The sequence below is a fragment of the Balearica regulorum genome, chromosome 1 (assembly GCF_011004875.1).
Source record: "Balearica regulorum gibbericeps isolate bBalReg1 chromosome 1, bBalReg1.pri, whole genome shotgun sequence".
Lineage (NCBI taxonomy): Eukaryota > Metazoa > Chordata > Aves > Gruiformes > Gruidae > Balearica > Balearica regulorum.
Genome location: NC_046184.1, coordinates 215,503,158 through 215,529,601, shown reverse-complemented (window position 1 = coordinate 215,529,601; position 26,444 = coordinate 215,503,158). Strand labels below are relative to the sequence as shown.

General features: G+C 42.6%; 1 protein-coding gene across 1 annotated transcript in view; it reads right to left on the bottom strand.

The window, feature by feature from the left end:
- Positions 1-766: 766 nt before the first annotated feature.
- Positions 767-26,444, bottom strand: part of GUCY2F (guanylate cyclase 2F, retinal) — a 48,245-nt gene continuing 22,567 nt past the window's right edge. Inside the window, exons 12-18 of the mRNA XM_075742562.1 lie at positions 25,729-25,892; positions 25,303-25,495; positions 25,003-25,177; positions 20,004-20,102; positions 17,472-17,566; positions 16,317-16,402; positions 767-1,556 (exon numbers count right to left, since the gene is read on the bottom strand). Of these exons, the coding sequence (XP_075598677.1) occupies positions 1,418-1,556; positions 16,317-16,402; positions 17,472-17,566; positions 20,004-20,102; positions 25,003-25,177; positions 25,303-25,495; positions 25,729-25,892 (951 nt within the window). The 3' untranslated portion in view covers positions 767-1,417. The remainder of the gene's footprint in view (positions 1,557-16,316; positions 16,403-17,471; positions 17,567-20,003; positions 20,103-25,002; positions 25,178-25,302; positions 25,496-25,728; positions 25,893-26,444) is intronic.

Genomic DNA, 26,444 nt, shown 5'->3' with positions numbered 1-26,444 from the left:
TCATAAAGATATTTGCAATAACCAAAGAAGGTTTGGTGAGTGGTTGTTGATTCCTATTTGTCATCTGAATGATAAAAATCTGCTCTGGTTGCTCTAACGAGTTCAAACTGAGCTTGAGAAAGGTCTCCATGTTTTCAATGAGCACCTTCTGGTGGTAATATTGATTAAATTACCATATCTGCTGTTCTCAGCCTTGCAGAAGAGAGAACAGCAATTCCCAGGAGTTTGTTAGAAGCCAGATGTTGAACAGGAGTAAAAAACCTGGAAGAAGAAGTAGCCAACAACAAAATTATTTGACCTTGATGAAGTGTGCTCTGTGAGGAGCGCCTACACGCCAGATGCTAGCCCTTTGCGGAAAGGTATTTTTACCCACTGGGAGGTTTACTTTGAAGACAAGTGCCTTTGAGACCACTTGGAGATTGGGAAGGGAAAAGAGTGCTGTGTTTCAGGCTTTGCAGTGCTTAAGTGATGTACTTTTCATTCCCTCAGCCCCACTTTTGCGGGAAAGAAAATTCATATCCTATTAGCATTACTCAGCTAAAGGAACTACAGAATGTCATTCTCTGCATCTCAGTTTTCCAGTATCTTGGCATTCCATTCTCATCCTGCTTTGGGATGAAAAGCATAAAATATCTTAGATATGCTATATGTGTGTGTGTAGAGAGTAAAACAAAATGTTCTTCCAGTTTAGATCTGGAATTGTGAAGATGGCATATTTTGACATTTTGAGCAGAATCATATTATGGCATTTGGAAACAAATATTGATTCATACCAAACTGTTTCATTTCAAAACTGCCATTTCAGTTTGAAAATAGCATTAAAATGGCATTTGCAGCTGAAATGTCAATTTAAAAGAAAATGTTTCAGCTTAAATTGACATACAGGAACAAAACATTTTGATTCAGAATTTCCCCTGTGGGGGAGTAAAAAATATTTTTTGTTGTTGTCAGAAACATTTTCTTCTGAATTGCACTGATTTTAATGGAACTAGATTTTCCTAAAACAACAACAACAACAAATCTATTCAATGCAAAACACTTAAACAATTTTAGCACTCGGCATTATAGTTCGAATCCAAGTCCAAGTGCAGCCGGACATGTTTGTGCTGCCATGCAGCCCTAGCTAAAATATTCTTTGGGCTCATCCTTGCGACAGATGCTGATGAAGAGCTGGGGCTACCATCACCATCACTTTCCTCCCCAGTGGACCCCTGCCAAAAATGCACACACACAGTTTCACAAGAGATGATGGTCAGGATTCGTCTGCCTGCTCAAGTTGACCCTCTGCAAGAGCTAAGAGGCTTCATCAATTACACTGCATTTGCTGGAAGATAAATAAATGGAGGATGTGAGCTCCTCTGCTGGGTTGGCTTCAAGGTGTCCATCCTGATCTTACTAGTTCTTTACTGTGCTCTTCTCAGATTTCATCCTCTTCAATACTTATTCCAGCCCCCTTCGTGCTCCCCAGCTCTTTAAAGGTGGCTTTTGTCAGTGTCCTCTTTGTGTCCCTCAGGACAGATTTGAGTTTCCTGGTCAGCACATCTGGCCAGTTGTAGCTGTAAAACAGAGAAGAGAGGAGGAATTAGCAACACTGCTTGCTAAGGAATAGCATTTTGTTTTGCATCATTTTGTGTCAGACAAAGCAGAAATGTTAGATGTTCTCAAAGCCATCAGGAAGCATCAGGCAAGGAGGGATGTTGGTAGAGAACTGCAGGGATGTGGTGGTCCCAGCAGACCATACAACCGCTGGAGCTGTTGCATGGGTTAATGGGATACATAGAGCTTTCATCCAAGGATATCCACTTTACAAACATAAATTATGTTTACGTAAAAACAACCAGAGGGCTTCAGCTGCTCATGAAAACCATTCCTAGCTGTGCATCACAAGACTGATAAAGTTCCTAGCTGGTAATAACAGAGATTCCCTCTTAATCAGCTGTATTTCTTTTGTGGTTGAGGTCATTGACTGCCACTAATGAGAAATCTGAAGGTCCAGCTGCTCTGACAGCCCCATGATCCCACCAAGTCCAAGACAGGATAGGCAGAGTACCAGAAAGCCCTGACATCCATCTCAGATCATCCAGTTGACTAGAAGTAAGCTTGGGGGTAGGAAAGCTCTACAGAGGGATCTGGACAGGCTGGATTGATGGGCTAAGGCCAACTGTATGAGTTTCAACAAGGCTCAGTGCTGGGACCTGCTCTTGGGTCACAACAATCCCAGGCAATACTACAGGCTTGGGGAAGACTGGCTGGAGCTGGCAGCGTGCCCAGGTGGCCAAGGCGGCCAACAGCATCCTGGCTTGGATCAGCACTGGTGTGGCCAGCAGGACCAGAGCAGCGATTGTCCCCCTGTACTGGGCCCTGGTGAGGCCACACCTTGAGTGCTGGGTTCAGTTTTGGGCCCCTCACTCCAAGAAGGACATTGAGGTGGTGGAGCATGTCCAGAGAAGGGCAACGGAGTGGGGAAGGGGCTGGAGCACAAGTCTGATGAGGAGCTGAGGGAACTGGGGTTGTTGAGCCTGGAGAAAAGGAGACTGAGGGGAGACCTGATGGCTCTCTACAACTCCCTGAAAGGAGGTTGTAGCCAGGTGGGGGTTGGTCTCTTCTCCCAAGTAACAAGTGATAGGAAGAGAGGAAATGGTCGCAAGTTGCGCCAGGGGACATTTAGATTGGATATTAGGAAAAATTTCTTCACTGCAAGGGTTGTCAGTCATTGGAACAGGCTGCCCAGGGAAGTGGTTGAGTCACCATCCCTGGAGGTATTTAAAAGATGCATAGATGTGGTGCTTGGGGACATGGTTTAGTGGTGGGCTTGGCAGTGTACGGTTAATGGTTGGAGTTGATGATCTTAAAGGTCTTTTCCAACCTAACCAATTTTATGATTCTAAGATAATGGGGGTTTCAGAAACTAAACAAACATCAAGGACTTGTAGAAGGCCAGAAGCTCAGTGAATGGCAGGGCTTTAGGTAAGTCTCAACTCTGCAGCTGTCCTGTCCTACATAAAGCATCATATGAAATTAAATTTACTGTGTATAATAGAAGAAAATATCTTCTAACTGTTGTAAACAAAAAAGAACCATAATCCATACCAATAACACCATTGTGATTATGTAGATATTAAAAAGGACTAGTTGAGAAATTGTTGTGCATATACATATATATATATATATGTGGTTTTAAATTGTACACATCACTGTCGTGTAGAATGAACAAGCAGTTACTTTAGAAGAGAAATATATGTAAAACTAACTACATGAAGCAGGATCCCAAGAGCGAAAGATATGAGGTCTCAAAAGGAAGGGAACGAATGTTACTAGGCCTGAGGACTATTCACACTAATGACCAATTATTAATATGGAATTGTTAAGCGGCCTAATGAAACTGCCCTTAATGACAGCATAGGATGAGCTGTCTTCAAAGTATCTATTAGATATCTATAAAGTATATACATATACTTTAAAGTATATGTAAGACTATAGCAAAGTCAACTAATAGCACTGGCACCAGAAGCAGGTATGCAGGGTTGACCACTCCGACACCCTGTACTCTAGCACTGCATATCTAATGCTTTTTTGTTATCATTCAAGGGAATTGTACTTTATTATTTGACCTAAAGTTCTGCAGATGGTGGTTGATGGTCTGGTTACCTGTCCCTGAGGACTGGCTATTAAATCCGGATGCAACAAGAGAAGAGCCAGGATCTTCAAACTCAACACATACCATAATCCCTTCACTTGCACACTCTGTGGGAGTCCAAGGACAGCTAAGGGTGGCCAAGGACAACCAAGAGCAAAAAACAGAAAAGGAATCTAAAGGCAAATGCCTGAATCTTAAGAAAGCACAAATGTATCAACCCAATGAGGATTAGGATTCAGTGGAGGATCCACCCTGACAATTCATTCATTGAACATTATGAGAAATAGCTGATGTCCTTTTTAAAGATGATCACAAATGTTTTGCAACCACTGAGGAAACAGGGGAAAGAAATGCCTTTTTTTTTTTCCCCTTCTTTTTTAAAAACAAACAAACCAACCAACCAAAACCAACTAACAAAAAAAAAATCAACCCCAAAAACCCCTTTCTGGTGTTAGACAAAGAAGATATGCCTTCCAGTGTGTTGCTGGGAGATGTTCCTGCATAATAAGAGAGCAGTAGCAGCTCACGCAGAGTAGAAGAAAGAGGGAAGAGAAGAAAGATATGATGGGGACAAAAATCAATAGAAGTGAGTGTTTGGTTTCTGCATTTCTGGTTTTAATCTTTGGAGAGATCATGGAGGCAAAATCATCTGAGATTATCCCTGCAGTGGGGCTGAAGGAGTAAGCTGTAATTGTACAGGTTTCTGTGTAGGTGTGAGTTTCACCTTTGAGGACAGAGAGAATATTTATCAAAAACCCTGTCCTGAATGAGTTTTCAGATCTCAACTGCTGGTCAGCTATACCTTGCTAGGCTATGGCTTGGCCAGTAAGATGCAATGACTTGGGTATTTATTGTATTTCCTGAACAAGAAAGAACCTTGAGGGATCTCCTGTCACTAAGCTGAGTTCATGGGATGAGAGGTCAGAATAGAGGGAGAGGCAAAGTCTTGAGGAAAAATAAGAGAGAAAATAACTTAAGAAATTGACCCTTGCTACTTTTAGGGGATCCCAGACCGGTCCTCTGTCCATGCAGGACACACTACCTGTATGCTTTTATATCTAAAGGTCAGCAAAGAGCGATATAGGTGATACTAAGATCTATACACCATGGATCCCTCCATAAATATGGCAGCTACCAACCACACTGTGGTGAAATCTTGCCCCTTTGAACTCCATAATGAGCTCTGAATGACTTGCATGGGGTCTAAGTCTCATCTCTAAAGTGAGATCAATCTAGGGATCACGGGGAGTCATTGAGCTCTCTCTGTGGGACAGTTCTCTGCTGGGCCTTGAAGGAAGGAGAGAAATCCCTTTCTCCATATCAGAAGCACTGTAAGATGCTAGGGGTGGGATTCAGCTGCCTGAGGATACTGTCTAGCAGTATTTGAGATGCCATGGTTTATCCTACTTGGTCTTCAGCTGCTGTTTCATCTGCCAGCCTTGCACAAGTGTCTCAGACAACCATGGTGCTCCAGGCTGAATCCCACTTTCATGCGTGGGTTGGTAGGTCCATGTTAAGATCCTATATCCTACAGCAGGAGAAAGTGGAAGGATCACTAGTGGTATAGCCAAGAGGCTTATCTCCAGGAAACTGGAGGTGCACTTTGGTGTTCCTCATACTTTGTTGCACGTTTTTTGTCAAGATCCAGTCAGAACCATCATTTGTCTTGAGAAACAGGTGTCCACCAAGAAAAACGGAGTCCACAGTTACTCTTTCAAGGTTAAAGGATTCACTTTCTGAGCATGAGGAGCAGAGTCTTGGCCTCCCTCTAGACTCCAGGCCAGATGAATGCTCCAAAAGTGCTGAGATGAGGATCCCCATCGTATCACAGCGAGGCCCCTGTGAGACTGCTAAGTTTACGGTCCCAGACTAATGGGACTGTAAACTGGGTGAATGGACTATAGGTCACTACATCTGAGATCTGCGTAGAGCATCCCTTTATTGCTATCAAGGAAAACCAAGGTTATTGATGGCATGATTCCTTTTATCATAAATATCTAAAATATATTAGCTGGAAACATCACTAAGCCACCAAGCAGGCACCTGGGAATAAGTGGTTGTTGAGGACATAATTGCCTCCATTGAAAGCTTCATGCACACAAGAATGATTGAACTAGGACTGCTGAAAAGCTCCAGGTATTTGGAGCCTTATTGATTTTTCTGCTGTTTCCCATGAATTGAGCCAAGTGGGCTAATGAGGACCTTCTGTTCTCTATAATGTACTGCTGATCAGCCTTGCTTCAGCACAGGAGTTTAGGTCTGTGGGTGATGTATGTGCTAAATATTTTTCTATCAGTATACGTGCAGTTTTTGTCAAGCAGGGCTAACCCAAGTGAGAGATCCTCTTTGGCCTTGGAGGAGTAGCTTGTGCTCATAGGTGTAGATCAGCAGGGCGGTCTTCTGTGCTTATATTTAGAAGGGAGTGTTCACATATGGTAATGCTTATGCAGGTCTCTGCACAGTGTGTCCCATATTTAAATCTTTTCTTAAAATGAGGAATTTCTGCCCAGCTCCTAGAATAGGGAGAGCCTCAGACAAAAATTTAAAGATCTCTTATGGGAGATAAACAGCCTAGTAACACTCCCTGAATCTTTAAAAGTTGTGGTTGGGAAAGAGGAACACAGCCAAAATTTCTCTTCTGGGTGTTATCCTTGTGAGAAAATTGGATGGAGCTTTAGTCTTTAGAGTAATCTATCAGCTTGAGATGGTGTATCTTAGGGGTTTGAAACCAGCCTATATCTAGGCACTCTGGGCTTTCATCCCCCTCTGCCTTTATCTAAGGAAGTGGAAATTAAGTAAAAGTTAGTTCAGAGGCACTGAGCAGAACTGTTATTGCTGCTTTCAGAGATCTTATTGAAACCCCCCCCAACCATACAGGATTTTCACAGGACATCAGACCCTCTATGTGCATGTGTGGGTGTGCATGCTTATATGCCAGCCTTGCTCTGGTAGGACTTATTTGATCAGGCACTTCAGGTCATGCTGTTACACTACCTGGAACTTCTGAATTCCAACCAAATCCTACTAAATCCATATTTATTCCTCATGCCAGTAGGTAACACAGTGATGAATAACAGAGCTGCATCCTGTTTCATGTCATGAGATATGGAGTTACACTAGGAGATATGCATGACAAGAAAGCAACAATAGGCAATTTGGATGCTTCCAGGCTTGAACTCCAGCTTTATCTCTGTGTTTACCATGGACTGGGCTCTTCCTGGCACAGTGCACATCGACATCCAGTGGATCGATAAGACACTGCAGGTAAACACTGTAATACTGTGTGTTGTTCAGGAATGAATGTGATAACAGGTCATAAATTTGCTAGGAAATCACCCAACAAGGCTACTACTACCTTTAGACAGCTTTGTTGCTGTTCTGAGCACCTTTTGAATGAGACACTTTAAAAGAATAATACATATTTTGACCAAAAAAAAAAAAAAAAAAAAAAAAAAGAAAAGCATGATACTAAAATCAGCAAAGTGCAGACAAATAACACATAAGCAGACACTAAATAGCAGAGCTACATTGGGACTGTCCTACAGCTACTACCTCAGATCTAGGCCCTTTTGCCAAGGAGTTTTTCAGCTTTCCTCCTTTTGAACTCTGCAATTTCTTCCGAAGGTAACCCATGAGCTCTACACCTGCAGTGAACATGTAGGCCATTAGAGAAAGAACCAATTCAGTTTCATCTGCAATAAAGAACAGATTGTAATGGAGACCAAGTGAAAGGTAAGTGTCTTCTGGTGCAAAAAAGGAAAACAAATATTGGGCCTGGCTCAGTTTTTATTTTTTACCCTCTTGTATCACTTCAGCTTGACTTACTGCGAAGGGTGAGATTAGCCAATTTAAGTATCCCACAGTTAGATGCCTGCTCTGAGACAGGCATCTGTTGTAATCTGTATAGAATCATAGAAAGGTTTGGGTTGGAAGGGACCTCACAGCCCATCTAGTTCCAACCCCCTGCCATGGGCAGGGACACCCTCCACTAGCCCAGCTTGCCCAAAGCCCCATCCAACCTGGCCTTCAACACTGCCAGGGAGCCAGGGGCAGCCACAGCTTCTCGGGGCAACCTGGGCCAGGGCCTCAGCACCCTCACAGGGACAAATTTCTGCCTCAGATCTCATATAAATCTACTCTCTTTTAGTTTAAATCCATTACCCCTTGTCCTATCATTACACTCCCTGATAAAGAGTCCCTGCCAGGCACTTGCAGAGGGCTCTTGACACATCTTAGACACTTCTCCCAGGATGAGATGAATGACATTGTTGATTGAGGAGCACAAACTAGACCTCTATCATGGCTGTATCCTGAATCTATTAGACAAGATGAATCCTGGGAGAATTATTCCATTATTCCTCCAATCCTCCCTCTCATTCATCAAAGGGAAGAGCAGAACAAAACTGCTGTGAAGATCTTGGCTTTGGTTAGTTCAGCTCCTGTGTCAGTGCCTTTTGGTCTTGCAGGGGTGTTGCTTTCAGAAACTCTCAGCTGTCAAAACTATGGGCACACTTCCAAATGGAAATCCTATTTAACTGTCCCTAGAGACAGAGAGTTTTCCCTGAATACTTAGCACAATTTTAACAGCCTTTCCTGAGGGAGACTAGAATCAAGTTTCACCTCTTTTGCCAATTCTGTCCTACAAATGACAACATCTAACCAAGCTGTACTTTCGTGCCTTACCCAAATCCTCAGCTCTGGGAACATCCTTCCTTTTTATAGAAACATTGATCCTTGTTTATAAACCTCCCATGAGCGCTGGAGCTTTTATGGCTGGGTCCCAAGGACAGAAAAGCCAGGAGGATATAATCCTGATGGGCTGACTGAGGAATGGCTTCTTCTGGAAATCTACAATTCAGGTGGGATTCATCTCTCTGAAATCTAGCTATCTGCAACAGAGATGTCTCCATCTGAGCCAAATATCTTGGTCTCTTTCCTGAGCCAGCGGAGGGAAGCAGGCACTGCTGGACCACAGCAGGGGTTTATCCCAAAGTGGATGTCCTCTGTGGGGCAGAAGAGCTGCACCCAGAAGTGATTGTTTCTCTGAATTGACTCTAAAAGATCTGTAAGATGACCAGTTCAGATGGAGATGTTTACGCTAGAGGTAAATAGCTTTTAATAAGGTGAAATCCTACCAGTTGGAGAGGAAGAGGAATACTTTGTCTCCAGCCCCTTTATGCAAGCAGTACCAAAATTCAGCCACACATGGATAACGTGAGGGGCTTGCTCTTTAAGTCCACCCAGCAGGACTTCATCCACAGGGGAGTGGAGGAAGTTGCTGCCTTTTTCTGCACAATAGTGCAGCAGGTTGTGACCCACAGAAGGTGAAGACCTGACCAGAGTATTTGGGGATCAAACACAATATCAGATTTTCTGAGTTCCACCTCCAAACACTGCTCACAAAAATACCAAATAACCCTTTGATAATAACTTGATCTTCATCCACGGCACAGTAACAAGAAGAAATATCCAGTGGAAACCTCACTGACACATCTGCTGAGCTCACTACTGTCTGAGCAACTGGAGAGGGCTGATTCTGCAACCTCCATCCCAACCTCCTGCAACACCCCTCTGTCTGAAGTCAGTTATTTTTCCAAGGTCCTCTCTTCCCACCACCTTGTTTCCAAAGCCAGTGGGAGAAAATCTGAAAGGTCCTGCATCCTGGACATGCTCTCTGGAGCATACCTGCTCTCTGGACTATTAGTGAATTTATCTTCTCTTTTCTGAATGTGGTGTGTTACAATGATCTGTTTCTGAGCATTGAAACACAAGCCCCTGGCTTGAACCTCAGGCAGCCAGCACAACTTCTAGTTCTCAGCTACAGGGGGAAAGGCTCAGACCTATAGACAGAACTTCTTTATGACTTGGCCGCTCTGTACCCTTTGGTGAGAACAACTGCAACTCAAATTGCCTCGAGAACTGAGTCATATGGATGCAAATGTAGTCTTCTCTGCCCTTCTTTCTCTTTCTCTTATCCCCGCTTTCCATAAACCTGTATGGTGGAGCAATGCATGCCCGATTGCAAGGCACAGGTACCCTGCGCAGCCCATTACATCTCAGCTCTGTGGTCCTGCTCCAGCCAGACCTGGAGCCCTTTCACTGACTGCCTCCCACACGCCTTTGTCTTTAAACCAGTCACGATTGTCTCTGGGGTTACTTGTTTCTGAGGTCCTTTATTTTATTTTAACCCACATTTATTTGTACTCCAGTTTTTCATACTGTAAGTGGCTGGTAGCTTTGTAGAAATGGTTGGTTGAGGAGCAGAGGAGATTAAAAGCAGCAGCAGCTGGCTCTGAAATGGTTTCTCCTTGGTACTCTTCCCTCTTGTCCCTCAGCACAGTAAAGAACTTTTGGGCTGTTGTGTAATGAGCAAGCCTGCCTAGATGGCATGAGGGAGAGCAGCGTACCCTGATCTGATAGAGACCTCACCTGGCCAGCCCATGCAGCAGGTGCAACACTATTAAAACATTCCTAGACTCAAGCTGGCTCCTGTTCAGGCAGCTCAGATCACTCGTCGCTGGGCTTCCTTTTGCTTCTGTTTTCAAGGCAAGTGTGGGCAGATCCAGGAATATCCTCAAATGAACTTCTGTAGCCAGGACCTACTCTTGACAGCCTCACCTGCTGCCAAGGTGCTGATTGCTGCTCTCCCTCTGCAAAACCATCCTTCAAAGGGATCTCCACCTCTCAGCCTGTCTGGGTGCGACAGGACAAACTACCGGGCACATCCAGGCACATCTGGGCACATCTCAGCCATGCCTGAGGCCATACCTGCAAGCCAGAATACGTTCCACAAAGCCAGCCAGGTCCTGAGCAGTTTCAGAACTAGCTTTCCCTAAATCCATAGAAATATCCACAGAAGAAAGGGCGATACATTGAATCACATCTGCCAGCCAAACAATGCCACTACCTGCCTTTGCTTCCCTTCTCAACACTGAATTTAGGGTTTCTTGCTATCAGCAGTAATTCTCTAATCTAATATTCCAGCCAGATCTTCCAGAAACCTCAGCTTGCTCAAAAAGATTTTGTTGAAATATATCGGCTAGAGCAATCATATTCCAAATCAGAGAGCCTTGTTCAAAGGGAGATGAGTCACTGGCTTTTATTCCCTTTCTCCCCTCAGTCAGATTTCAGAGAAAAATTATGCTTTCTTGCCTGCATTATGCCATCACCATGACCAGAATATTTCTTTTTCTTCAGTTTTCTGTTGTATTAGGGGTTCAGAAATAATTTTAAAAGAAAGCATTGATTGTGAAGCAAAAAGCATCTGTCCTGACATTGGGTGATCAAGACTATGAGCCAGAGGATGCTTTGATTTCCCCAAATCACTCTTGTTATATTTTATAGAAAGTTTATTTTGGCAATGTTGTGATGCTGTTGTATAATTCCAGCTATGTAAGGACAACAAATGTTTTTCACCGCTATTTGCTTCACAAGCTCTTTTATTTCTGATTTTAAAGTGCATTGGGTGAAAAACTTCAAATAGGAGCCTGAATGGAAATCTTTTCACTTATCCCCCCACGGAGACACATGAACAGCAATAGCAACACTAGAGACTCTGTGAAGATGGCGTCCCATCCTGCCAGGGTGCCTCAACATAGACAAAGCAATGAGAGCTTTGTATTGAGTAGAAGCAGAAGCCATCTTGTCCTAGTAGGTTTCTCTTTCCTGGCTCATAAAAAAGATGTTTCTCATCTGGTGTTGGTAGATGGATTCTTTGAGTATCCTTCACTGCTTCTCACCCATTTCATCTTCAAACAAGTATCTCAGTGCTTTCTTTAGGGTTGATCCTCATGTATGTGAGGACAGGAGAGCCCAAAAACTTCCTCCTATCCCTGGTTACATCTTAATTTTTTAGTGATTTCTCATGTTAGGTTGTACTTATCTTTGGGGATGGTGGTGGACTAGGTGGTCTCCTAGCCCTTCTGGACTTAGGACCTACTGAATGATTTCATACAGAAGAAGGGATTTGGGTTTAATGATAAAAATCCAAAACTCTTATATGCTCTTTCTCTGGGCACTGGGTTCATGGTTAAAAAACCTTGAGAGGACCCATGATCTGTATGTTTCTTCGCTGAATTGTATTCTCTCTCTTTTTTTAATTTTTTTTTTTTCCCCTCTAGTTAGCTTTCTATAACTAGTTTAAAATAGTTTTAGAAGGGAAAGTTTCCAGATAAAACTACCTCCTGGGATAGAGGGATCCTGCTGCTTGAAAGCATGGTATTCAGTACTAGAGCAAAGGATTTCTGAAACACTATGGTAAAAGTTGGAAAATCAGAAGACCAACTATGTCACTCATCTTCCTGGAGCTGCAAATTAACATAATTCTGGCTCTTGGCTTTTATTTTTCTGAATTTCATTACCGCTTGAATTTTTCCTAGTGCTTTGCCAAATACATCTGTGATTTAGTCCAGGTCAGGCTTGTATCTGCTAGATCTGTGTAACCTCATATCTTTTCTGCTGTTTTGAACAAGAGAAGTGTCCCAATACTGACAAGGTACTGCGTGTCCCAGAGCATCACAGGATGCCAACTCCAATATCACACATTTATAAACAAGCAATTCTGTGCCTTTTCCATGGCTGCTCTTCAACCTCAAAATTAGTCTCCTGGTGTACTCTCAAATAAACCTCACAGCCTTCATTCAAACCTATCTGACTGTGAAATCTCAAAAAAATATCTAGCCTACAGGTAAGCTGCTTCTCAACTGCTCAGCATGCTTGTTTTTGCTATCTCATCATCTTGTTACAACTTGTCTATGTCCACCCTAATCTGTTATTATTTCGTGTGGCAGACTTTTGTGGAAAGGTTTTTCTCTGCCTTCTGTGGCTATTACACAATGGAGACCCAATCCACAAGATCCTGAGATGCAGCAATATAAATCCTAACAAGTTGCAAGGAAGAAGGAGATATAATATCCATCACAAGGCAAACATCTGCCAGGGAAGGTGTAGAAATTCGCCTTGGAGCAAGGAAAGGACTAAGGAGCCTATTGAACTGCCTGCCCTGTTCTATGTGATATAAAGTTAATCTAAAACTCCCAAGTAAAGCAGGTAAAACTGAGATTTGACCAGACCTAGAAAGAAGGAGATTATCCTTCAAAAAGGAAAATTCTCTGGGGCAGGAGCCAGCACTGCAATCTGGATATTAAAATTGCACTTTTCCTGTGTCCTGGGACTATTACTGAACTTCCAGCCTACCCCATAAAAAGAGCATGTTGAAGGGTTTCTTGCTTGATTTCCAGTAAGATACTTACTTCTGAAAACAGATACATAAGTTACCCTGAGCAGCTTCACATACGGTTAATTTTAAGAATAGCCTTTTGATTTTATGCATAGTTGGAAGAAAGTAGGGGTGGTAAGAAGCATATTAGGTCTTCTAATTGAACTGCCTTTGTTCTTAATTAAAATGCTTTGTATCCTGTGTGAGCCACCTCACCCACAGCACTTAGGTTTTAAGAGTAAGGTATATTTATCTGAACATCCTTACACAACTGTAAAGGTATGAAAGCCTAGTGCAGACAATGGAAATCAATGAGAATGTTCCAACTAATATCTCAAATGAGTCTGTAACTGGGATTAAACAGAGAGGTTGATGCATATCAATTAAATTCAAATTATGTAGGTGCAACAATTGTTCCTTTGTTAGTCATTTTTGGTGGCTTGAGATTTATTATTAGGCAATCAGATGTATTCTCTCAGCAATTTCAGCAATACCAGAAGGGGTTGTTATCACAGTATTTTACTGTACCATTAGTATCAACCCAATGACATAATTAAATGTTCTTCCATATTTTAAAATTTGCTGAAGTTTGGTTTCTAACCTGCGTATAAACTCATCTTTGTAAGGTCAAGGACCATTTTGCAGGTCTAAGGGGCCAGGACTACTGCAAGCACAGTAGGATAATGAAGTTTGATTTGTCCCTGGACATCTATGAACAGCTCTATGAGCTGCTTGATCATCTGGTAGGCTACCGGTGCCTACCAGAGCTGGAAAATTGCCTTCATATGTCAAGAAATCCTCCTGCAAGGACTGTGCTTACAGCTTTGATTGGCTGATGGGTTTTACGTCATGGGAAATAATAGCAAGTTAGCACATTTTTTTAATGCTGTCTGCTGCCTTTTCCACAAATCACTGCAGTGAAGGCCTGAAATGCTCCATATCTCAAGGGCTATGACTTGTCATGGCACTAAGAACCATGGAAGCTGAAGCTTACTTGATTGAAGCAAATCCCCTTTCCTTGCTATTTCATACTTAATGAGTGTGATCCCCTGTGGTGGTCTAAGTCAAGAGCTCAGAGAGCAAGCCAAACTATGGACTGAAAGTCTCCAGCACACCTCTCAGAGGAAGATGCTAGCTTCAGTGAGTCATGAGGAATTAAGTGACGAGGAATGCATAGAATGAAGTGCTGAGGAATGTGTCCCCTGCTCTTATGAACAGGAGGAGACAATCTGCTGCTGCCCACTGATCTCACCAGATATGAAGGACTGTGTTGTGCAAGACCTCATGGAGAGGGAAGACCTAAACAGAAGAAGAGTTGATTCAGGACAGAGTGAAAAAATGAGTAGAAGAGGACTTTGTTCAGTAGCTCCTTCCTCACCACAAGAGCCCACAGATGAGGAAATTCCTACAGAATTATAGCAGGCAGTGTCTTCAAACCACTGTATTGGCCAACATATAGACATAACAGAGAAACAACTTTCAACCTCTCATAAACTGGCATAAAATTGAACCAGCAAGGTAAGGCTGGAAAAATAAGACATAATGCCTGACACCTCTCTGATAATAGCAGAGCCTGTGCATGGGGCAGTTCTCCAAATATTTGCTTTGCTTAAGCAGCCAGTTACTTCTTGATGCCATTTGACTTCTACAGGATATAGCTTTAATTTTGACCCTTCACTAGGACAGATTTAGTTTCATATAACTTTGCTTTTTTCTCTGATTACTTTCACATTCATTCAACTGCCGTATGGTGCTCTATGGGGACAGAAAAACTGCAAAAACAGAGTGAAGATCAGGGTGTTGGGGCAAGAGCAGAAGATCACCCCCCTCTCTGCAGTGCTACTGGTGGATTCTTCTGAGGTTACACAAGGATGCTCAAGATCCCCTGATGCTGAGTACGTGGGAAAATTTTTTGCCTCCCCATATTGTCCCCCTGGACTTGATGTATTTTCTGCCATTTACAATACATGTTAAGAAACAGCTCGGGCCTACATAAGTCTGACTTTGACACACATGACCAGAGGACAGGTTCTTTGAGGGTTATGGAAAGAACCTCAACAGTTAACAGAAGCCTAACACATGATTTTTAGATGGTAAAACCAGGATGAGAAGAACCTACTCTCAAGGTAGAAGTCTTGGTGCTTCTTTGGTTGCACGGTAAGCCAACCCACCTTGTTAATCTGGCAAAGCTCCTCCAATTTTTGTATTTCCCAATACGTCATTAGTATCAACACACATTACTCAATAGCCCATTTCCATCAGAGATTAACAACAAAATGCCTCCAAGCCTAAAAAATATTGTCTCTCAAAATTATCTTCCAGTAACTTTCTATCTTCCACACATATTGACACTCAAGTGAAAAGTTATGGCCCAAAATATTGTTAATTCCATGCCACTCCAAGAAAGCTCTGGGAGGGCTCTGAGCACATGGACTGCCCTATATGCAACTGCCCCAGTAGTTAACCATCTCCTGAAAGGGAGACAAAACCAGTCTTCATTTTACTAAGAGGAAATGAGGAAAAACTTAGAACAAGATTTCTCAGGAGAAGTCAGAGTCAAAATAAAAACAGACCTTGTTTGCTGTCAGACATCCATCTCTGAGCTAGTCACTGTAGGACCTCTTTACAGTCAACAAAAAGCCATCTTGCAAGGACGATTCATTTAATACAGATGTCCAAGCAGGCCAGTCGAATCAGACCCCTGAGCATGTATTTCTTTTTGTTGACTATAAAGGGAGTCAAGGTTGACTAGCTTTAATGTGGGTGACTACACTGTTCATGTCAAACAAATCCTACTCCTGTTATTTATGTCCTGACCACAACATTCTTTCCAGGCATACAGCATGTGACAGCTGAACAGGGAGTACTCTGTTTGCAGAGTCAGGCATTGCAAAGCTACAAAAAGGCTTAATGAATTTCAAGTGCTCAATCTTTGCTCACCACTGCTTGTAAGGAGACAACATCATTAAGTCTTTAATTACATAACGGTGACATATTTTTACAACACAAAGTCTCATTGTTCTGTTTGAACGAACAGTGCTACAGGGAAGAAATGTTTATATGGTGAATGAAGCTGGTGTTTTCTGCAGGACTTTGATGGAAGGAGAGAAAAATCTGAGTGTCACCTGTACACTAATGAGATCAGAGTTATGAAAGTGTCCCTACCTGTGTGTCTCCCTTATGCACACAGAGTAGGAACTCCCTGGTGCTCCATCTCCAAGGGACTATACTGGGGGAAAGCAGCAAGTTTCCATGTTACTTCTTGGGAACTGGGATTAAGGAGAGGAGTTGAAGACACTGCATCACTTCTGAGTCCCAGTACTATGCCTGAAAATGTAAGTCACCTAAGGAAAATTATGTAGTCTTTGCAAACTGGTACCATGGAAAGACAGCTATTCAGCCTGTGAACTCCACCAAGGACCTTTAAATGAATGCATTGAACAGTGATGAAGTTACACTTACCCTGGCTTTATTTCAGGAGGTTTAGGTAAGGGCTTCAGAAAGCCTTTTTTCCCAACTAGCCAATATGTGTCCTCTACTCCTTTACCCTAAAATAAAAACAAAAATTTAGAAAAAGAGCAGCTTTCAGACCACCCTCTGCTCAATATATAACTTCCTCCCTGGGTTTCTGAGGGCTTCATACATATCCAGAGATAGAGCATGACTGGAAATCTTAGGGTCTCCTTCACAATGTTTCAGGGATGATTTGAATTTTATTACCCTAAAAAAAAAGGCCTTGTTCAAACTCATCTACAAATGACCCTCATTGATCTGGGTCATTGAAACTACACAGCTTAACAGAAATGAGATACTACAGGATCTCTAATCATCTTATTTGGCAGCACTAACATCATTAATTAAGAGATTTTTACAACTGTTGCTGGGCTGAGTATGAGACTAATAACTTCCTCTCCCAGCACTGATGATTTAGCTTTTAAGGTGAGATGCACCTGATGAAATGTAGGCATCTATATCAGAATCAATCACCCTTGACTGGATGAGTGGAGGAAAACAGACGCTTCTAGGGCAACATTCATCTTCACATAAACTGGACCTTGAAAATAAATCAGGTTAATAATTTCCTAAAGTGCCAATTTATCTCCACTAACTATGTCAAGGTTTCTTTCCATTGACTAAACCTGGAGTAATTACCTCAGATCTCCACGTGCAGATATATGAACTCAGGTGAAATCATTCCACTTGTCATGAAAGATTGTTGAGGGACCTGGGGCCATATTCAGACCTCTTACTGTTGATGTTTAAGGCAAGCAAACCTCCTACCTCTTGAATATAGCCTATTGACTACATAAGGGGAGAAGTGATTTTTTTGAATTGTTTAGTGTTGTCTTGTTTGGACACTGTGAAAAGTAGCAGCTTCTGTCACAAGTGGACTACATAGAGTCCTAAATAAATACTTAGATCCAGCACCTACAGCTGATTGTTCGATCCCATGGTCCTTCAAGAATTACCTCATGTACTGAAACAACTGATGGTGACGATTTGGGAAGGATCCAGCAGAAGAGTGGTGGATGAAGGCCAAACGAGAGCTTGATATGAAAATTCCTTAATCAAGAAGATTCCCCAATGAAGCATTTCACACAGCCCTGGCCTTCTTACCTTCAGTTCTGTTTTTCCCCTAGGTACGATTTCATAGCCTTCATTTAGACTCCGAAGCGTATCCACTGTACTTTGGCTGACATGAATTCTGTAAGCTGGGAATGGAAAGCAAAACAGCTGGATGACTATACTGCACACACACTGAGAATTCCCCACTGCTTCATGCTGGCAAGGAAAAGTGTTCCAAAGCATGCAGGCGTGTAGCTGTGGGGTGTGCTCTATGTATAGTATGATGCTGCTGGATGGATCCTTCCAAGTAGGGCTGTAATGAGCACAGAGTGAAAGGAGATCTACACTGGGGACTTCCCGGAGGACACCAAACATGCTAAGTATAGAAGTCCAGCTCTTAATAAAGATGGTAAGTATTTTTTCAGCATCATTGCCATCTGGAATCAAGAATGCCATTTTTATCTATTTGCACAGCATAACTAGGCAGCAAGAAAGAAAAGAAAAATAACCAACTGTCCTGCTCCAGACACCCAACATCATTTGAAAGTTGGGATGAAGAGCAGAGAGATGGAGTTTGCAAGGTGACATAATGAAAATGTGGCTGTGCATCTCAATCCATCTGGGTTTTCCAACAACTGATTCCATCCAGAGCTGCCATTAACAGTCTATGAACAAAAAGAGCAAAGATGGAGATCTTTATTAAATTTCCATCTCCACCAGCTTGTTTTACAGTCCTTGCTGGAACTCAATGAAATTTGAGTTGGTGTGAACAAGCCAAGGAATATTTCTAAGACATTTTCCCCCAAAATAGTTTTGTTGTTGTTCTTGTTGAACTTTTGTTTCAAATCTGTCACTTGCGTTCCTTTCCCCCTTAAAGGATGCAGGATGAACCGATTAAATTTTTCATAGAATCATAGAATCATTAAGGTTGGTAAAGACCTCTAAGATCATCAAGTCCAACCGTCAACCCAACACCACCATGCCTACTAAACCATGTCCCAAAGTGCCACGTCTACACATTTTTTGAATACCTCCAGGCATACCTTTTTGCACAATAATCAGAAAGAAGAAAATCAGTTCAAATATACAGAGGAAGACCACACAGCTTTGAGCTACATTTCCTGAGACACTAACCTACAATCTTCCTATTGCTGTAGATCTCTATATATTTCCATTCATATATAATGATGCTGTTGTATCTGCAGTGCTCCTAGTCTCAGTGGGACTTGCATTTTCAAGCACCTAAACCTTGAGAATCTTCAAATACCTGTCTTGCCATTAGAAATCTGCTGTCAAAGTATTTTCTCCTTTCCACTGCTTTCCAAATGCAATGCATGCCTCTTAAAATAAGCCAGCCATAATCACAAGAAAGGCAATTTTCCTTAATTAATGATTAGCCTAATTGTTAGTCTTAATGAGTCTAATAAAAATCACTGGAGCTAGAAATGTGAGGATTGTATGAAAGAGGGAAAAAGCTCCAATGGGGCATGTATACTGCAACATATTTCCAGCCTGGCAAGACCTCAAGATTTTAATATTAAATATCACAAAGTTTGTGTAGCTGTAATCTAGCCATAATGGGTAATTTCTTAGAGCTGTTGAAAATATCAAAATGGAGACCAGAGATCAGATATTAAAATGTATGAGACATTGCCTTTGGAAGTAAACTTGTACTGACAGCCTGAACATCAAAAGCAAATTTAAAATCCATCCAAGGCTGTCCCTAGCTGTCCACTGTGTCATCCACAGTTCATCCACTGTGGTTTATACATCCATGTCTTAGCCAAGGACAGCAACAAACAGCAGAGCTGTGTACACATATGACTGAAACACAGGTAGAAGTTCCTTCCCCACCACCTCTTTTTACATGACTAGAAGCCTCCAGCCATGGGACAGTAGGAAGCAGCTGAGAGATGGTACTGTCTTACCTGCTGCAGTGCTTGGCTCTGTGCATGTAGACTATTTGTTAATTATTTTTTTTATACCTGGAAGTCTCAGGAAAATAAAGAACTTGAGGGGAAAATCACATGAAAATCAACCCATTAAGAAAGATATCAAGAAAGCCCAACAAGGAAGGGAAACAAGATTTTGTTAGGACCTGCCAATGCTTGTTTGTGGAGTTGTTACTGCTGATAATTGAACCCATCACAAATGATGCTCTTCATGTTGCAGGACATTGTTGCCTGTGGTCTGCTTTTCTCTCCAGCATGACGGAAGCGGTGCCCACACGTACTTCAACCCTTGCCTTGTTCTGGCCGTGACAGGTACGTGCATTGTTTTGCTGTGCAAGAACAGCTCTGAATTAAGGGTCCTCAGCACTGACTGAAAGCAAAATCCAGCCCATGTAGGAGACAAATCTAGGGCAAGATTCAAGTTCATTTTGGTTAATGGGATCCAAATCAAAGGACCATAGCTGGAAGGGAGGGTCTTAAAAGCTGACCTGATCTTCAGAGCTCTGATCTTCAGAGCTCTGATCTTCAGAGCTGATTCAATTCCAATGCTTATAACTAAAGATGCACGTTTCTTTGTCTCTCTTGAGAAGTTTGTCAACCACCCGCCGCAGGGACCATCCCAAATACTCACGCAGGCCTGTGGACTCCATCCGTGACGCCGTGTTCACCGTGTCTCCAAAGAGGCAGTACCGTGGCATGGTAAGCCCCACCACGCCTGCCACGCAAGGCCCTGAAAGACACATCATCTGTATAACCCAGAAGGTACCACCAAGGTTCAAGGGGTTCACCAACAAACAAATCTCACGCTCTCCTCTGATACGCAAAAACCTTGGGAATACAGGACAACATCTCATTGGCCTTGGTGTTTGCTATAAGTGATCAAAAATTAAGCATTGCTCTGGATTTCACACTGGTGTTTTATGCCTGAGAAATTTCTTGTGTGATAGGGCCTCAGTTCACCATCATCTGGGATAAATTTGTTCGGAGTTCACGCAATCTCAAGGACTATTAATCTCATTTTAAAAGGTCAGCTCTGACCTCCTTTTCCATCTGAGAGAAGTTCAGATTCTGTGAAATGCCCTGTGTCCCAGTGAAACAGGATTGAAAATAAGCCTTGGAAGTCCAGCGATGCTGGCAGCATGCTGGACCACCCCGTGTCCCCTCCTTGGAAAGGAAGACATCATTATCTCGCCTGTCTAGCCAAAAACTGTTTATTTTTCCTCTCTCTCATTCTTTAGACGAGATCCACTCCCTTCCAAAGTAGCTCCCGAAGAACCAGTGCCAAGTTCTCAGGGAGAGGTATGTGTGCAGGATTCACACGACCATGCACACACACACACACACACACACAGATAAAATGTGTGACAGCCAAATAGCACCAACAACCGTCATCTGGGGACTTGGGTTAGCTAATGTTTGGACTGTGCTCTGCTAAATTTCATCACCCACAATTTAAAATACCAAGCTTCCAAAAAAAAAAAAAAAGTAAAAAGAAAAAGGGGGAATTAAAAAAGAATGCACTCAGCAATGTAAGGTGGTGTGGGGCTTCCTTTAGAGAAAAGACAGGCCTCTTTGTATTTGCCATTGAATGCATTTATCTCACAGGTCTTTCTAGGCTCTGCCTGCCTTTTCAATTTCATGGTCCTTCTGGGTTAAGATTGAGCAAAACTGATACCTAGGATATCTTTTCCGATGCAAAGTTACAAGAGATGTGAATGTAGTACATCATCAACGGTATCTGAAATGATGCTATAGATAAGGTTTTTCATCATATAAAAAATTGTAGGTTAAAATGTTGTAATAATAATAATAGCCTAATTTAGAAGTGATCAGTTACATGTTTTAGGACGATGTAATTTTACTGTGATTTTACCCTTCTTAGTTACAAAAACTGATTTTTAATAGAGTTTTCCAGCTACATCTTAAGGGCAATGAAACTCCACAGCTGAAATTTGCAAGAACCCCTCTTGCTGTGACCTCTGAAAAGTTGTTGTTGCAGAGTCAAAGTAACAGGATTTTAATATAATGCAAACTGAGAGGTAAGATAGATTTTAACTCCTGCTTGATGAAGCATCACTTACTTAAAGATTAAAAAAAAAAAAAAAAAGAGAGGAAGAATATTTCATACCAGAAATGTTACAAGGACTTAAACAGCATGTCTGGGTCAAACACAGCATGCAGGGACTGCTGGAGATCAGGAAAAGCTGATTTAGTGGCGGGATTTTTTACTGCCAATGTGCCGTGCAACCTTGGATAAGACACTACCCCTCAGAATCTCTTCTAATTGAATTCCCATCCTTATCAGTACTCACTAAATTGGTTCAAGCCCTTCAGGAGAGGAGCTATATCCACTAGAGGAGGTTTTTTCAGGGTCAAGTATTTAGGCACTTCTACAGCACAACTGTAAAGACACTGTTGTTACTATTGGGTCAAGGTCCTAATGCTTACCTAACCGGTCCCTAATGTGTGCACACTAATGTGGCATATGCGTAAAAAAGGGTCTTGTTGGAGACGTTTTAATTCATGCTTCAATAAGAGCTTTCCCTGAGAAAACACTAACTTACATTGTATCACTTCTCTTCATTTTGTGGTGATGACATGATGGCGGCACTCAGAAATCTCAGTAAGGGTCAAAGCTCCTTCTGTAATAGGTGTTGCAAGTACACAAAAAAGTGGTTCTTGTCAAAAACCAGCCCTCACTGAGGAGGATTTGATTTAAAGCACAATTAGCTGAGTTCCTCTGAGTTCCTGCTGTAATCAGTGGAAGCCAAGTCAACACAGTCAACTGAGCCATGAAAGCCTTTCCACTCCTGCACCCGAACAGCTCTCCAGGGTCCCCTTACATGTCCACCAGATCTCTGCTGACCACAGAATGAGTGCAGGCTCCCTAACATTCTTGGAAACACCTCCATGTGGGTGCCTAAATTTAGGTTTCCTACTTGGCAACCCAATCATTTCTGCAAGGCTCACAACCTAAGATAGGCCAGATTTTTAGTACCAGAGGTACTTTCTTTCTAGATCACTGCTTTTAAGCCTGTCCTCCTATTGCAGAAAGTTACTAGTTTAAAACCCACCCTACAGTGTAAGCATGGCCAAAGGACTTCTCCATATTGAAAACATCCAAGAGTTAATTCACTCGTTGCCTTCGCTGCCCGTGTGTGTTCCCCCTTGTCTAGACAGACTCAGCAAAGGGCTAACAAAAACTTCCAGTGATAAATCTCCCACAGTAACAAGTTTCAGAGGAAACCAGAGTCCCCTGATGTGAACGTTATGGTCGAGTTGTTTAATTACACAGGTTCACTGGTTTGTTTAGAAATGGCGCTTTGCCAGGGCTTGCAGGGTTGGTTAATGAGCCGTGCTGGCTACGACTCTGCAACAACCATCAGTGGTGCCGCGGAGGTTAATAAGCTCAATCAAAGTGAGGGGCTGCCTGCCAGAGAGCCTGACTGATAAACAGATCCCGTTAAGCCTCCGTGGAAAAGCTTGTCTTCTCACCATTGCTCTCCCCAACTGTCCAGCTCCAGCCCTGATACAGCCAGCACGGAAACAGCTGAGTCAGCTGAGTTTTTCTGGACAGGCAGTCAAGTTGAGAGAGGAGAGCCAAGACTCCAGGGTGCATTTAAAGCAGGGGAGAAACTGAAGACTAAACACTGGTCTTCTTGTCCTCCTCACCTTACCCATGCATTCCACAGGTGGACCATGGGCATGGGCCAGCAGAGGTTCCCAGAGGTGCAGCTCTCCGTTGGGGTTGGAGGGACAGGGGCAGCCCGTGCCGTAATGGCATTTCCTGCTTTTTCAGAGGGGGGGATCATGAGCTTTTGTCAGCACCAGTTTCCAGAAGGCAGTATGCCTACAAAACTGGTGGTCACACCCATTCTCCAACCTTCCCAGGACAATGAAAGTGTTAGCCAAGCCCTCCTGTCCCCCAAGTGCTTCCTCAATGCTTTCATGATGTTGGTGATTCCCTCTTCATGCTTCTTTCCTCAGGAGAAATGGGGTCTAGGGTTAATCAAACTCTGCTGTTCAGCTCAGAGAGCCGGTTTGCTTTGGAGCATGCGTTCCTCGCTGTTCCCATGACAGTGTGATGTTGCCAGATCTGTGCAAAACAAGATCTGGCTTCTGCTTCTTTGGCAAAAAAACACCAATTCCTCCCCCTCTTCCTCTCACACCCTACACGACAGCTCATAGTAACACTACTTTCCAGATACCCAGAGTTCATAAAAAAAAAAAAAGAAGAAATGTAACTACCCCCTGTACACATCACCTAGGGATAGATTTTTGGCTGGGAGCATGGAAGACGTGTTGCAGAACTGCTGTCAACAGGCAGCAGCAGATGTTGCACACTGAATTCCCCTCTTTCCATGTTGAAAATATGTTGTTCGTGCTCCAGAGACTCCAGCTCTGGGTAAGACAAGCTGGGGCCATAGTCTCATCTCACTTCTGCCAGAGTATAAAACCCACAGTGCTGCTGCAATCATTCCTTAGCACTTTAGACATCTGTGAAGGGACACCTAAGCCCCCGAACTGCAAAGAAAACAGTAGCGAGATGAGTTTTCAGAGATAACCCCAAAAGAAGAACTTACATTGTCTAGGAGATATGAAATACTGATTTTAGCTCTGCTCAAGTCACAGCTCTGTTTGCGGGATGTTCTGAGTGAGATCCTTCTTTTTCTCTACTCTTTTTTCCCTACGTATGCAACAGGGACCAGGATATTGACTTCTGAAAACACTTGCATGCCAAAGATGCAAAAATGTGGGCATTATCAGACAGGCAGAAGGATAAAAAAACTACCCAGTAATACTGGGTCAGAGTCCTGGACAATCTTACTCATTATTCGTTTTCCCACAATGGGCAGTGCCCAGTACTTTAGAGGAAGATGCAAGAAGTCTGGTGATGAACAGATGGGAAAAATGTATTAATGGATGACTATGGTATAAAATTATGAATGTTCATATCTCTTAACAAATACTGATTCTATGATAACAGCTGATGACTTTTCCTCCAATTAAAATCTCCGTCATACTTTTGGTTGTATGATGACTGCAATCCTGTGCAATAATTTTTGGTTTTGTTCTGTAGTGTAATTACACTTTGTATAAGAAAAAAGAACTTATTTTCTTTTAAACAAGCCATTTTTTCAGTTCATTGAATAGATTATGACTTCTGTATTAGAGATATTTTGCTTTCTTTATATCATGCTTTTTTTTATAGCTGTATCACATAGTCTTCCAGTTATGTCCTACCTGTAATTAATCTCCCCAACTTTTTTGATTCTTTCACTCTACATGCCTGTTTTTCTGCGCTTTTTCATCTCAGAACAGAGTTACAAAGATGTCTCCACATCACACCAGTGAAGATGCGATGGCATATCAAAGAGCCACCCGTGCAATGAAACCCTTGTGACTAACATTTCTGATGTAGTTCCTGACTTCGACAGAATACACAATTTCTCCCCCCAGATGATACTGAGCCATTTTCCTCCTTGGGGTTTGTGTTTCCATTTCAATTCCCTTGTTGCTATAGAATTTTAAAGCAACTTCTAAGGGTGCTTGTTTTGGAGCAGACAGGGTGAAAGCATTCAAAGAAGCAGTTCTTTGATGTTCAGGCACAGGCAAGTGCTGCTGCCTACCTGTGTGCAGCCCGATTCGTATCCTGAGGGGGATGTCTGGCATGTGTCTCATTTTGAACGTTCCCACCGAGCTGAGGATGTCCAGGGACATGTTGGCTATCTCAGCCGCATGTTTGTTTCCATTCCGTTTTGGGAGCCCTGAGGCAACCATGTAGGCATCGCCAATTGTCTCCACCTGGCAAATACCATGGCATTAATGAATAAATAAATAATTTGAAAAAAAATGGGAAAGAGCAGTGGAATAAAACAAGAGTGTTCAACCCAGGCATGGCTTGATCCTCACGCCCAGGTATTCCTCACCTTGTAAACATCATGGTTTCCAAGAACAGCATCAAACAGTGTGTAAAGATCATTCAGAAGGTCAACTACTTCAATGGGTTCACTGAGGGCTGAAATCGTTGTGAAGCCCACGATGTCACTGAAGTAGATGGTCACCTGGTCAAAATACTCTGGCTCCACAGTGCCACCAGTCTTGAGGGCTTCTGCCACTGATCTGAAATAACAACACAGGCAAAGATGACAGGGCACAAACACTTGTTGTAGGGCATGCCTAAGAGCTCAGAAACTCTTGTCCTACTGTGCTCAAAAGATGAAAAGCATTGATGAAAGTCTCTTACTTTGATTGGAAGGTGCTTGCCATAGAGGTCAGCTCTGGGAAACTCTTTTGTCCAGTCTAGCTATGGAGTGCCAAGGGGCTTTGTTACCATCTGAAGTACTAGTACTTACGGGGGGAGCATTTGTGACAGTAGTTTTTCTGTCTTCTGTTTTTCAATCTCTAGCTCTTCGGTCCGCTCCCTGATTAAATCTTCCAGGTTGCTTGAATATTGCTCAAGCATCCTGAGCATCGAGTCAATGATATTGGTCTTTTTCCCTTTGTTGATGGTTTTGAACTGGAAAATCAAACTAGAGAGTTATTTCTCCATCTCATTACAACATTGTAGCGCTCTAAGTTTGGAAAGGAACAAAAAGCACTTATTTTTATGGGACAATGCTAAAGACTGGCTTTGTCAGTGGCAAGACAGCAACAATAAAGGCAAACCAGAGAGCAAATTTGCATCACTGACTATGGAAGCTGCCCAGGAGCATGCTGCTCCTCTATGAACTTTCAGTGAGGGTAAAGTGAGACACCACCTTTCATGAGTTGGTAATGTGTATGTGAGATTTTATGAAGTCTTACCATGCTGCAAATTTGCACCCTCATTTATCCCATGACTAACCTTTAGGGTAACTTGTAGCCCTTTGCATTCAGAGGTGCAAATTTCAGGGCATTAGCAACACTTACAACCTGCTTATGTATTACTGGTCTTAAATCCACCTTTGCATACTGGCATGTATGTCTACTGCCACCCCCCATCCCCAACTGCTCACTGAGCTATGCTTTCTCCTCTTGAGCCATTTGGATAATCTATGACTTCAGAAGCTGCCTTAGACACAACAGTGGA